We start from the raw sequence: 13,813 nt of genomic DNA, 5'->3' as shown, positions 1-13,813 counted from the left end.
AATTCACCTAGATTTACATATCTTCCCCTTATGTTTTTTTTTTTTTTAAACTAATGTTTTCTATTTTTTTTATATTATTTAAATCATCACTTTTAACCAATAACTTGAGACACAAATTTTTTTGACCTGTCACTTTCTTTACATAAAAAAATTTGTTTGGCCGCGCAAAGGAAGGACATCATATCTAGTTTGATACTAACCAGTCGAGGATCTAAGATGGTTTATCAGCAACATAGCATGATAAGTGGTTCTAAAGGATGGGGTGAAGGGATGGAGGAAACTCCAAAATTCGGTTCCAGAAAATTCAAATGCCTTGAATGTCACAAGCTCAATCTCTTACTAATAATTTTTTACTTCTATGGTCAAATCTATCCCTCAAGACTCAAGATTGCAGTTCAACAACCAAATCCCTTCTCCTCCTCAGTGGAATGAAACACTTCACCACCTGTTATTTGGTGGCTTGACCTTGTAAATACGAACAATCCAATTAGATGTCGTAAATGCCTCTTCCAAGTGTTCAAGTTTAATGTCCTTGTTTCCAATTTCGACCCCCCTAGCTCGATCATACCTGCCAAAGCACAGATCAATTACAAAAAAGAAGAAAAACAAAGGGAACGATCAACTTCACAGAACGAAAGAGAGTCCAAACAGTAATCACGAGGCAGTCACTTCCAGAAATACTCCAACCAACCACACCCAGTGCATGTAAATTCTAAACAAATTGAGAACGAAGGCAATGGATGTTGAGCTTACCCTGGAGGTTTCCCATATTCTGTCACCAGCTCTCCAAATCGATAGTAGGATAGCTTGTACCTATTCACCAACAATACATGGTATAACTTCTCTAAACTACAAAAATCGAACTGCACTGGGTAACACGTGATCACTATACAATCATAATTCAATGAGGCCAGACTTTCTCAATGTTGGAACTCAAACTTTTCCTTGGTTCACAATAATGTCAAAGGTCAAAATAGCAGATCAAGTAAAGTAGCGCAATAGAATTATCAAGAAAGACATAGTTACAGCCAAAGGTATTAGATGTAACAACGGCATGGAATTTTAGAGGAAAATGAAAATATAAAGATTCAAAACCAAAATATTGGCAGGTAATTTTGCGTGTAGGACGCATGTATCTTTTACTATAAGGCATGATTTGACACAGAAAAGAAGGGCTGTTTTGGTACAGCTATTAAAATAAGTTGGCATGACAACCCCAATGTAATGCAGAAAATTGCACGAAAAAGACATTCCAATAGACTTATATGAGCGTAAATCTTTATGATTCTGATGTGGGTATATGCAGTGCTCATATCAGAATTCCATATCCTATAATGAATGAAGGATGCAATGAGAATACAGAGGAAAGGCACCTTCAAACTCCTCACTCTCACAAACTACATGAGATCTGACAATTTTTGCAGTCTCTATGGGCAAAACTTGGAAGGAACCATATTTCAGTTTATATCAGGGGAAAAAAAGAAGAATAAATAACAAATACTAAAACATAAAACAAGACTAATCAAGCAAATTTGAAACACGAATAAGAAACAGCAACTTACATGAGACAGTTCAACATCTTGGGAGCTGCACCTTTGTCAACACGATACTCTCCATTGACAAGATAGTCGGGTTCCTTAATTACAGGGAATACTCCGCCTCCAATTCTCACCATCCATAAAAACCTGGTGCAAATGAATAACTTTAGTAGATACATGAAAAACTACACTACCCACAAACATTAAGAAGATCGGTGTTATCAAAGTTGTTGCCCAGAGAAACTCATAAACCAGAAATGAGAATAGCAGTGCAGACCATAATTGAAAGCTTCAGCAATCAGTCCAGAATAAGAAATGTTTCACACAGTCTAAGTTTAATATGGGAGGGAAAATGAATTTAAGATTACATAAAGCCACTCCTGCCTGAACCAATTAGAATATGGTTCAAGGGTTAGGTAATGTCAACGGTATATGCCACACTTTTCAAATTCAAATTATTTAGAAGAACACAAACTATGGACTGTAAACTGATTCAGGATCTTATAAAATGCAGATAATGTTCAATTAAAAACATTGGAGCCTTACTTGTTGATATCATCAGAAGAATAGCCTGTGACACCCCCAAAGACAACTAGCACATAATCCACATCAAGTGATTTCATTATCTCATACGCCTCATCTTCATAAGATGACATTGCACGGCCAACAGTGGCAATGTGTGTATTGTTCCAGGTATTATTGTCAACAATAACTGTTCTGTTCCCCATGGCAGTGATTTGATACCCATAATCCCACCATGACATCACCTTAGCATCTGGAGGAGTATTCTGTCGAAGCCAATAGTATGCCTCACGGTAATCATCAAAGATGACCCTGTTACCATGGGCACCCCTTGCAGCCAAGACAATTGAAGGAGACGAGTAGGCCTCTGATGTAACCCAGGTACAATGTATGGCATACCTACTGAGCGAGTAAAATGTAACCAAAAGCAATGCAATAGCACCATTTCTTTGAAAAGGTTGAGACTGATCAAGCGAAGCCTGCTCACACATCAAATAAAACCAGCATTATATAAAATAATAACCAGAATAAAGCAAAAGGAAACCTCCCTCCAATACAATAGCACTCAATAGGAGTATTATTCAAAAAGTTGTATTGGTCCAAATGTACTGGAGAGGGTAATGACCATGACCAAATAATGGCAGCATTACTGAAATCAAAGCTTCATAATTCATTCAACGCTATAAAGTAGCTCATCAAAAATCACTTTCTTGCCAATTCCCAGTGAAGGAGTGGCCAATAACATTAACACCATCATATAAATGCAACTCCAAACTCTTAAACACAAGGCAATTAACATTATCAAAACTACGAAACAAGAACAGCAATGCAAACCGATAGCTTCATTAGAAAACACCATCAGCAAAAACTCTTTGACTAAAAGGAGGTTGTCTTGAGATCAGCAGCAAGTCCTAGCATAAGTAAAATATATATAGAGAAGTCACACTAAAACTGCTGACCCTTAAAGCAGAGTTGAGCATGGCTGAACAATAATGAAAGGTGTCCTAAAATCAACTTTAGACATTATCCCACAAGCGATGCAGAATAGCAACATTATTTAGATAAGTTGGTTTTCCAATATAGATAACAAGCTCATTGGCAAGCAGATTCTGTCAGGCATCTAATTTATTAAGGACAGTTGACACAGATAAAGAGAATATAAATATTCATTTCAGCAACAATACAACCAGTCATCTTCACAACCAATCAAAAGAATGGAGGGGCAAAAAAACTCTAATCAAGTGTAAAGAACTCACCTTAGAAGAAGCCTTTCCACCACCTGTTCCCTTAGTAGAACCAGTTTGGGAAACCTTGCTCTTAGTCCTTAACAACATAGTCAAATTCTTTATAGTGGCAGAAACGGCAATGGCGCTAATTAAGCATACCGCAGGTGTAGCAACAAGAATTAACCGAACCATGACACCAGCAAAATACATGCTTGTTAGGCCATACATAGCAATGAATATTGTGGCATCTGACAGCCGCTTGAAGCAGAAATACAGACCAGCAGGGAAAAGGAAAAGGAGGATGTGGAAATCAAACATGAAAGATGACCAAGCTGTTGGCTGATGCTCAGAGACAGATGCAATGATGGGGATGTGATCCTTAGCATATGTTGGATCCAACAAAGAGTAAAATCTGCCAGTCCACGGTGAAATATACCCAGATGCTGTGCCAACTCCAAGAGCAATAGCACCTACACCCACTGCACAGGTCACAGTAATCCTCAAGAAGGCTTCAAACAACTTTTTATCATTTAGCAGATACTTAACCCAATCTAAGAAATAAAACACCTGAAAAAATAGTTCAGTGTTAGTGCATATCCAAAGAAAAATAGCGTTTTTGCTCTGATTAACATAGTTAAAGCCTATAATGACAATATAAGCTAGACAAATATCATATACAGTTACATAAATCTAAGAAATAGAGTTGAAGACTCCACAAGCATCAAACTTCACATTTTTGTGAGTATCCGGAAAAATCAAGCAAATGGATTAGATTGAGAGACTAAAGCAAAACGGATGCCATGTTTAAACTGTGAAGACATCAAAACAAAAAACACCTTCGAATTTCAGTAGTTTAACACTAGTAACAAAATCTCATTCTTAAGCTCAAGATAACAACAATATCAATTCAAGGACTGTCAATTCATAGTACTCCATTTAGAAAAACCTTCTGTTACTTGGCCTCATCCTTATCTACAAGAAACCCAACACAATACAAGCAATTAAGGCAAACTACACAAATCCACTTAAAATCATTACAGCAAGTAGTAAAAGAAAGGATTTAAGCATCAAACCTGCATCAGGAAGAACACACCCATAGCTGCCATGTGCTCACCGGACTGCACATGTTGAAACCCCACAAACCGAATCTGCATAGCAAGCAACATTCCCAACACATACATACAATTATAGGCCACATACAACCTCATCGAATACCTCCCGGTAATCAGCAACACCAGCACATAAAGCGGTATCAAATTAATAATAAAAACATAACCTCCCCATGCAGAAACCATATAAAAATACCCAAAAGCCGACGCCAATCCCCACGCTAAAGACCCCGTATTCACTGCCTTAACAAACAAATAAAAAGTCAGCAACAATGCGAAAATCGCAACCCCTTCATTATCATAAGACCCTGCAACAGATCGCGATATATAACCAGGACAAATCGCAATCAAAACAGCAGCAAGCAACCCAGCACCAGTGTCCCATATCTCTTTTCCGAAAAAATACGCAACAAGCGTAGTATTCGACGCAAAAAAGGGTGCTGTCAACACACAAACTTCGCGAATATGAACAGCAAAACGTAAGAATCGTAAACCCCAGTACATAATGGCCGCAGTAACCATCAATCCAGGATAAAGGGTTCCTCCAATGATACGTCCAAGAGGGTACCAACTCTCGGAATCGAACCAATTCCAGAATTCATAAAAACCCTTTTGAGTTAAGAACAGGGTAGTTCGATAATTGAAGTAAGGATCGAATTCATGGATCATTGACTCATAACGTAAGACACTAAACAAACGAGTGATAAAAGCTAAAACATAGACTAAACAGAGTATTGAGACACGGATGAGGAGTTCTTGTTGTTTGGTCTTGAGTTTCAGTGATTTGAGCGATAGTGTTGACTGCAGATCCGATTTAAGAGACATTGATGATGGTGGTCCTGATGATTTTGCTGTGCTGCCGCTTATGGGTTCTGTTTTGGTGACTGCCATGGTTTGTTTCTGGAGAGAAATTGAACAGGGGCTTGGTGATTCTTATGGTTTTGACATTTTTAAGGTTTCATGATAGTGTCTGGAGTTTGAGCTCTGGGGTTTCAAGGAGAAGTGATGTGATGTTATGTTTTTTTTTTTTTTTTTTTTTAGTAAAGCCCTAATACATAGTAGAGAGTGTGATTAGAGTAGGGGCTAATTAAGTTTTGTTTGGGGAAGTAAGGGTTAAATGAAGTTTAATGATAATCCAAGTGGATTAGAGATGGGATGGATGATTTGTCAATTTATGATTGGCATATTCTAGGATAAAGGAACGAGACCAAGACTTTTTTTATTTGGGATCTTATTTGCTAGAATAAATAAATAAGCGAGCATGATAAAGAATACCAAATAAATAAAAAATGGAATATAAGGTAGGAATTTTCGGTCGTATAAGAACGTAATGAAAGTGAGAGAAATTTGGGGGGAGAGAGAGAGAGAGAGAATAACTTGCACAAAGAAGGGGGAGAAAATTCGAAAAAATAAAATAAAATAAAATAACATCTCTCTCTCCCCCCCATAATCAGCCAGCACCGCCTACCATAGTGACCGCCTATCCATCTCCTCCCGTCGACAAATGGCTGCCCAGTATCTCTCTTTATTTTCCGACGGACGAGTAGCCCCCTCTCCTCTATTTCTTGGCCAAAACATCTTATCCGCCACGAAAACCGACCATCAAACATCACCAACCACTGTGACCCACCTTTTTCTCTCCATCAAAACACGTCTAGCCCAAAAATAAACAACGGTGGAGAGAGAGAAAGGACATGCTAGAAATCGACTCCGATCTCGCTCATAGAGTGATGGTGGTCTTAATCACTGGCATGGGAGTGACAAGGAGCGGGAGACATTGATGGTCAACCCCAAAATGCACCTACAGTCATGGTAGCGCATGGGTCCACCCACCACTACTATTTGAGTCCGCTGCCAACAATTTCTCGATCGTTCCAACAACTTCATTTTGATTCCTACCACTCCAAAAGTTTGATTTTGAACCCCAATGAGTTTTTGAATTTTTTTTGACATGTTATTGAATTTCTGTAACCAAATATTGGTTATTGTTGAGGATTTTTAATTGATTATGTATTATTGTAATTATTGAATAATACTTGAACTGTTGGGTTCAACCTTGAGGCTGTGATGCCACCGGGGAATTTATTTTCAAGGTGGAATGAGGTTGGAATTAATACATGAAGTTGAGAGGATTGAGTTATAACTAGTGCAAATTAACAATGTATATATAACAATGAATTAGAAGTTGGCGTTTTTTTAGAATTTATAAGGGAAAATCATGCAAATTAGTTAAACAAGTCACGGGGTACCGATTGTGTTGTGACTTATTTTTTACCCTGAAAAAATAAAATAAAATTCAAAATCTAAGAGAATATATGCATGAAGAAAAACACAGAAGATTTTTCCAGATGTGGTTGAATGGACTACAGATTGCATGAACATGAGAAGAATTAAAAACAATTTAAAAAGGCTATGATCTCTAATCCAGCAGGCATCACCCAATGAGAACACATACATTGGTAGAGCAGCACCATCGGGATCGTCACGCAGCTAAGTTTTCCTGTTTCGTAGGAGGGAACCTCTCATCTTCCAAGAACGGCACCAAGTGGTCACCATGGACTCCAAAAGTGCTTATCTCGGTTAACCCGCGAACTCGGTCACCGGAACATTGTAGAGGTAATGAAAACTGCCTAGACTGCTCACTTTCAAAATCAAAAACACATATAAACCCATATGGGCCTAAATAGTAGTGAACTGTATGCAAAGATCCATGCAAAAAGGCACCACCATATCTATCCAGCCGACAAACCTTGCTAGGAGCATTTCCACCGCTTCTCCACTGTCCCGTGTCGATTGTGTCTTTCAGCACTGTAACATTTGTAACTTTTTCCATAACAGAAGAGTTGAATTACTTCGTATTGTTTGCTCAAAGCACTGATTCCGAAACCCAGACTTATGCTGTGCCTTTCTTTCTTGGACGTTATTGGAATGGTGATATACTGGTCTAGAAATGGATTGCATACGCCAACACTTTTACAGCCAGTATGTTGAGTGATTTCTAAGCAAAACAACCCATTGAAAGAACCGATAACATCGGAATTATAGCCAGGAAACTTGCATTTATTAACCGCGGTGTGCTGGGGCTGGAATCAGATTCTTTAAACAACAATAAGCTATATGGTTTATTAAATCAAAACTGGGGAAAAAAAAAAGGCTTGATGGGTGAAAGAGTAACTTGATGCAATCCCTAACCAAGAGAAATTGGCGACACTTGTTATACAGTATATTAAAATAATAATTCAGCACATCAAAATCAAAGTTTTTTCATGCTCAATGCGCTTTCAAAACTCATCTCAACGTCAACTTGGATCTTAGATATTATTAATCCTCAACTATAATCCTCGTAGGAGTAAATTTCTGATATGCATTGGATACCGATTCCTGGCACTAATTGCTCAAGCAGTAGAATAAGTTTTTAGATCCCTAAAAAGCAGTGAAGGAAAATATGAAACATGTAGGAAAACAACGATTACTATGATAATTGGTGGGTACATTGTTGGTTTGGAAGGGTCTAAATCCCTAAAGCAAATATTTGGGCATTAACGATCGATTGGAGAGACAATAGATGATGAAATATGTCAGAGACAGTTCTGCAAATTAGGGACAAAACTTTCGCAGATTTCTATGGAAAATAAATAAATAAATAAAGAATTTCATCAATGATAGAAGCAATAACATACAATTATCTTTTGATATTAATCCATGTCGTACCTTCTGTCCCACTGCAAATTTCTCAAAGGGCAGAACAAAAATCTTCTTTTATTCGTAATAAACCCATCGCTGTCACATGCTTGGCTGTGAGGAAGATGGCAACCACCAAAACTATCAAGATTTTTCTTTTTTTGGTCACACCAAATTATCAAGAATTTGACTAGCGCATTCGCTTCTCTTCAAGAATAGACGACAAACTTTTGTTTTTTTAACTTGCCTAAATTAATCTGCGAGACCCCTCTGCTTAAAAACATCGAGCATAGCAACACCAATTTTTGCAGGAGACTCCACCACAGTAACTCCAGCTTCCCTTAGAGTCTTGATTTTGTCTTGTGCGGTACCTTTTCCACCTGAGACAATAGCTGCACAGAGACCAAAAATAAAAATGTCAAGGCCAATAGGGTACCGAGCGAACTTGGCATCCAGTAAATAACAAGTTAAAATTTACAATCAAATAGAAATCTATCATTCAGGCTAGCATCATCACCTATACAGGTTAATAAAGACCTCAATTCAAGATAGCGATATATAAGCCAGAAATACTCTAAAGTTAATTAAAGTAAGCAGAATAATTGTTGCTCATTTTTTAAGATTTCTTTGCAATAAAACAGTAACCTCAAAGGACTCCATGTGTAGAATTATCTCCATCCCCCATATGTTCAAGTCGCCATTAGAATGTTATAGTTGCACAAAAGTTTAAATTTCCACAATTTTGCAAAGTCTATGGTTTAAACTCTTCTTGTTAATCCCACCATCTGTTGAGGTTAAGACCCATTACAGTGCCATGCTGCAGCCATTTCAAAAAGTTGGAGCTAATTATCATAGAAAAACCTGCAATCTTCTACTGACAACTTGTACATAGGATTATTATTTTGTTGTGCAAAAGCTTCAGCACCTTTTGGGAAACATAAATTTAAGAATAATGAACCACAATGAATTCAAACCCCTTTAAACCTCCCAGCAAGACGCTACATTCATCTTGGAATTTTTTAGGCCACCCTGCTACTACTTCAATCTCTATGAATGCAAACCCACATAGATGTGCACACAAAATGCAAGCATAAAATTAATATAAAGTGCACGACCAAGAACATTATACCTCCAGCATGTCCCATACGACGGCCTGGTGGCGCTGTTTGTCCAGCAATGAAGGCCGCAACAGGCTTCTCAGTTCCACTTTCCTGTTCAAATGAATTCGATTTGATCACATATAAACAGACAACAAAAAAAATCCAGTAGCAATAATGCAGCAAGAATCTCCTAAGATACAATCTACAAAGAAATAACTTATATACCCTACAATTTATAATAAAACGTTGACTTATCTAATGTCCACAATAATTTATTTTTTCTCTGATAATGAAGCATGCCCATGAGATTTTCTGAAATTATAGCAGTCAAAAACTTTAAAGACTCGACACAAACACATTTGAACAGAAACCGAGACTGTTGACTATATAACCTTTATCAAAGACTTATATACTCACGTCACTAGCACTCTTTAAAACACATTATCAACAACCCCAATTCAATTCTCACAAATAAAAATCATAAAATCAACTGACAGGGAAACATGGACAAGCAATGGCTGAATCATCAATCAAAAAATATGAGTGAAAGGATATCTCAGTCATTAGATCTGTTCAACCTCAGTTCTTTCAAAAATAAAGAGGCATGTGGAATTTGTCTCTCCTCCCCCTTAACAGAGGTTTTGCTTTAGTAATAAAAATAAAAATAACCATTTCTTTAATTAAAGGACAATAGACACAATCGAACTAACAAATCTGACAACCTATATATATATATAATTTAAGTCAACTACAGAAGAACTCATAGCATTTCATGACCCAATAGATCCCATATTCCCATCAATTTTTTACAAAAATATAAGATAATTAATTTACAGGGACTTGTTGTAATCCAGTTACAAAATTGAATATATATACAAAATCCATGTTCAAACTGAAACCACCAATTAATAGATGGCCATTACCTTTATTAATGCAGCAGCATCCTCTTCTGCAGTCCCACCTATCTCTCCTATAAGAATGATGCCTGAAATGCATAACGCAATTCTAGTTCACATGTATATCCTGTTTGTCCACTATCTACTGCAATTCTTTCTGACACATCCATGGAGTATCAACATAAATAAAGGAAAAACAGAGTAATACAATGAAAAAATTAAAAAGAAGTGGAGAAAGTAACCAGTAACCACCCCCACCCAAAAAAAGCAAAGAAATAGAAAATCAAGAACGTAGAAACTGAAAGGTGGTTTTGGAGAAACTCATTTATCAATAATGAGATAACTCATTCTCCGAAGAAAACAAATACAAAATACAGATACCATATAACTTTACCCTAAAACTTTATCTAAGAGTTTGAGGCCGCAAACAGAGACTGACAACATGGACACTTCAAAGCATCTAAGTAATAAAACAGCAAGGTTAATCAAGAGACTAAATTGTTACACTTTCAGACAATGTGCTTCAGGTCTCTGCACACAAACAGCTCCTACAGCATGGGCAATGAGCAAAAACCTCAAACAAACAGGGGAGACAAAGAATACAAAAAAAAAAAATGTATATATCTTCAGCTCCTAAACTGCCAAGTTCTAAATCATCAACAGTAAAGCATGCTCAATGACACAGTTGATATGAACATAAATGAGTTTGTGTCTTTTTATGTGTGTGAAAGTTCCTAGCAACAAATTCTGCCACATTCTTCATTTGCAAATAGTTAAAGCAAGCAAGAAAATATTTCTGAGAACAATTTACCTTCTGTTTGAGAATCTGCAAGGAACTTCTCTATACAATCAACAAAGTTTGTTCCATTGAAAGGATCTCCTCCTATACCAACACAAGTGGATTGTCCAAGGCCAACAGCAGTTGTTTGGAAAACCTAAAAAAGTAAAAATAAAAAATTGCACCTGTAAGGTCGTAAACAAATAAAATAACAAGTAGCTTATGACAAAAAGAAACTACTGAAGTCACAAAGCCTCAATGACATCGATTAAAAATCGAAGCAGATGGACATATAAAACTCTCATTTTATATTCAAGGAAGCAATTTGTGTATTTGAAGGTGTACTTGGGGAAAACACACAAACTTTTTTTATAGGAAAACAATGTCTTACTCTTCAAACAATCAATTGAAAGAGCGAACCAAACTAACATCTTATCAACATATCATCATGACATCAAATCAGGCCTTACCGCTTCATAGGTCAAAGTACCGGATCGAGAAACAATTCCAATACGACCAGGTTTATGGATGTAACCAGGCATTATACCTATTTTACATTCTCCTGGTTTAATAATGCCAGGGCAGTTTGGCCCAATCAACCGAGTTTTAGATTGCCTGTTCAGAGCAGCCTTCACACGTACCTGAAATTTGTCGACATTATCTCAAAATCACTTCCAGAAGAACAAAGAAAAAACAAAAACAAACCTAAAAACCAAGCCAGTAATCAACTGCATGTCGATTCAAAATCCAACCATGAATCAGTATATTTACCACATTTAATTTATCCAGAAACCATTAATAAAACTAACAATAAAATAGTTCGAGTTAAACAAATTTGAACACAGCCAACCAAATTATCAGACTTCCAAACGATAAATCACCATATCGCTGAACTAATGTAATTTCATTTCCAAAATTAAAAAAAAAAATCAATTTTACCATATCATGCTGAGGAATTCCTTCAGTAATGCACACAACAAGATCCAATTCAGCTTCCATTGCCTCCAAAATTGCGGCCGCAGCAAATGGCGGAGGAACATAAATGACAGAAGCATTAGCCTTGGTTTCCGCCTTTGCTTCCGCCACTGTGTTGAAAACCGGAAGCCCTAAGTGCTCCGTCCCTCCCTTCTTTGGCGTGACACCTCCTACCTACCTCACCAAACAATCAAACAAACCGCACTTTAAGATTTGCTCACCGCCACGTCTCTCTTCTATGTAACAATTTTCCAAATATCAAAAATTAAATTATCAAAAATAATAAAAATTAAATTTGAATTATAATTATAAAAATAAGAAATGCATAAGAAATTTGCTGTACCATTTTAGTGCCGTACTCGATGGCTTGTTCGGTGTGGAAAGTGCCGTTTTTTCCAGTGATGCCTTGGCAAATCACGCGAGTGTTTTTGTCTACGAAAACCGCAGGTGGTGGTGGTGGAGGTGCCGCATAATAGCGAGTCTGCGACCGTGAGAGGTTGAAGAGAGAAGGGGTGGAGGAAGGCTTGCGTGACGCGATCGAGCCGAGTAGTTTCGCGACGGCTTGACGAGTCATCGGATTTTGGAGAAAAAGGTTCTGCTCACTGAGTTGGAGAGCGAAAAAGCTGGTAATTAAATTAAAACTAATTTTAAAAAAAAACCATTGTTTACCGTACATGGCCAGAGTATTGACTATTGATGTTTTTTCCACTACAGTAACAACAAATGAAGTGAAAATAAGGAGTCAAAATAGTTTTTAATATTTTAATAAATATAAATATTATTTACGAAAAAGTGAACTCGTGAGAGCGTAGATTGTCCTTCTACTTTGGGTGGCGCCTGCACCGTTACCGGCGGCCAAACATCAGCATGTAGAGCAGAATTGGAATCTACTTGATGACCTATTCATGCCAGGGCGGCATGTGTAAGGAACGGACCTTGTTCTGGTGCAAGTGATGTTTTTTTTTTCTTTTCTCATTCTTTATTTTTAATTTTTGAAAGTAACCTTTTAATTTTTGAAAGTGACTTTTTAATTTTTAATTTTATCTTTATTTTTTCATTATTATTTATTTGATTTAAAGTAATTTATAAAATTTAAATTATTTTTATTTCATTGTTTTTAATTATTTTTCATCTATTATATTTATTCTTAATTTTTATAGTACTTTTTTATATTTTCTTGATTTTTTATTTTTTATTTTATCAATAATTATTTTATATTATTTATGTTTTTATATTAGATTTGGTTTTTATTCTTTTTATTATTATTTATTTCTTTTAATTTTGATTGATTGAGAATTTTATTTTATAATTTTTATAAATTTGTCTTTTATAAGGTACCCTGATATATCCCGGTTACATAACAGGTAATGAATTTTTAAAATTAGTTTGATTTGACTCAGATTTTTTAACATTAGATTATTGAGTGATTTTTATAGCTTTTGTTTTTTAAAATTATCTCAATTTCATATCTTAGATCTCGAATTAGTTAAATTAACCTTAGTTAATTGACTCAGGTTTTTTTGAATTTTTTGAATTGATTTTTTTAAATTTTAACTTTCATTATCTAGTTTATATAATAGTTGACTTTTATTATTTTATTTATTTTTATTGTATGGAGTTATCTTGACCTTATAAGTGGGTCGCAAGTTTGACATGTTAATTATAATTAGGTTTTTTTAATTCTTTTTAAAGTTGATTTTTATTTATTTATCCTTTAGTGTTTTATTTACCAGTAATTAAGCTTCATTTTTTTTTTAATTTTTCTTTCTACAAAGTTATCCCGTTCTCATTTATTTTTTATTTTATTATTAAATAAAATTTTGATACCTTTTAAAAATAAAGAGTATTTTTTTTATAATAATAGCAAACATTTATTTTTTTTATTAGTTATTATTTGTTTTTTATTTTTTTATTGTCATTTGCTTTTTTATAATCATATTTTTAAATTAAATAAGCTTATTGAACATATTTGAATCAATATCATGAGT

The 13,813-nt window shown here is 35.6% G+C and overlaps 2 protein-coding genes across 3 annotated transcripts; both read right to left on the bottom strand.

The window, feature by feature from the left end:
• Positions 1-171: 171 nt before the first annotated feature.
• Positions 172-5,486, bottom strand: LOC105110361 (dolichyl-diphosphooligosaccharide--protein glycosyltransferase subunit STT3B). Its single transcript, XM_011005381.1, has 6 exons — positions 4,360-5,486; positions 3,317-3,853; positions 2,085-2,539; positions 1,563-1,685; positions 754-813; positions 172-568 (listed from the first exon to the last, which is right to left on the bottom strand). Exons 1-6 carry the CDS (start codon positions 5,284-5,286, stop codon positions 439-441), a joined length of 2,232 nt encoding a protein of 743 aa, XP_011003683.1. The 5' UTR covers positions 5,287-5,486; the 3' UTR covers positions 172-438.
• A 2,544-nt stretch (positions 5,487-8,030) lies between these two features.
• LOC105110360 (succinyl-CoA ligase [ADP-forming] subunit alpha-2, mitochondrial-like) lies at positions 8,031-12,506 on the bottom strand. 2 transcript variants are annotated; one of them, XM_011005380.1, is made up of 8 exons: positions 12,169-12,506; positions 11,790-11,999; positions 11,321-11,491; positions 10,884-11,007; positions 10,100-10,161; positions 9,206-9,287; positions 8,324-8,468; positions 8,031-8,190 (listed from the first exon to the last, which is right to left on the bottom strand). In XM_011005380.1, the coding sequence occupies exons 1-7, from the start codon at positions 12,499-12,501 to the stop codon at positions 8,329-8,331; spliced, it is 1,122 nt and encodes a 373-aa protein (XP_011003682.1). In that variant the 5' UTR covers positions 12,502-12,506; the 3' UTR covers positions 8,031-8,190; positions 8,324-8,328. The 2 variants fall into 2 exon arrangements, with proteins under 2 accessions (XP_011003682.1, XP_011003681.1); XM_011005379.1 differs by having other exon boundaries at positions 8,047-8,468; positions 12,169-12,505.
• Between the last annotated feature and the right edge of the window lie 1,307 nt (positions 12,507-13,813).

This window comes from Populus euphratica, unplaced genomic scaffold (genome assembly GCF_000495115.2).
Source record: "Populus euphratica unplaced genomic scaffold, PopEup_1.0 scaffold249.1, whole genome shotgun sequence".
NCBI classification, from domain to species: Eukaryota; Viridiplantae; Streptophyta; class Magnoliopsida; order Malpighiales; family Salicaceae; genus Populus; species Populus euphratica.
The sequence above is the reverse complement of the archived record's forward strand: the minus strand, read 5'-3'. Positions and strand labels throughout refer to the sequence as shown.

Excerpts from the sequence above, each read along its gene's own strand:
- LOC105110361 (XM_011005381.1), bottom strand. The coding sequence starts at position 5,286 with ATGGCAGTCACCAAAACAGAACCCATAAGCGGCAGCACAGCAAAATCA. Across the intron at positions 814-1,562 it reads AAGATGTTGAACTGTCTCAT|GTACAAGCTATCCTACTATC; the intron begins GTAAGTTGCTGT and ends GTTGGTGAATAG. Across the intron at positions 569-753 it reads GAATATGGGAAACCTCCAGG|GTATGATCGAGCTAGGGGGG; the intron begins GTAAGCTCAACA and ends GTGCTTTGGCAG.
- LOC105110360 (XM_011005380.1), bottom strand. The coding sequence starts at position 12,501 with ATGTACGGTAAACAATGGTTTTTTTTTAAAATTAGTTTTAATTTAATT. Across the intron at positions 10,162-10,883 it reads TGCAGATTCTCAAACAGAAG|GCATCATTCTTATAGGAGAG; the intron begins GTAAATTGTTCT and ends TATGCATTTCAG. Across the intron at positions 8,469-9,205 it reads TCGTATGGGACATGCTGGAG|CTATTGTCTCAGGTGGAAAA; the intron begins GTATAATGTTCT and ends GTCTCTGTGCAG.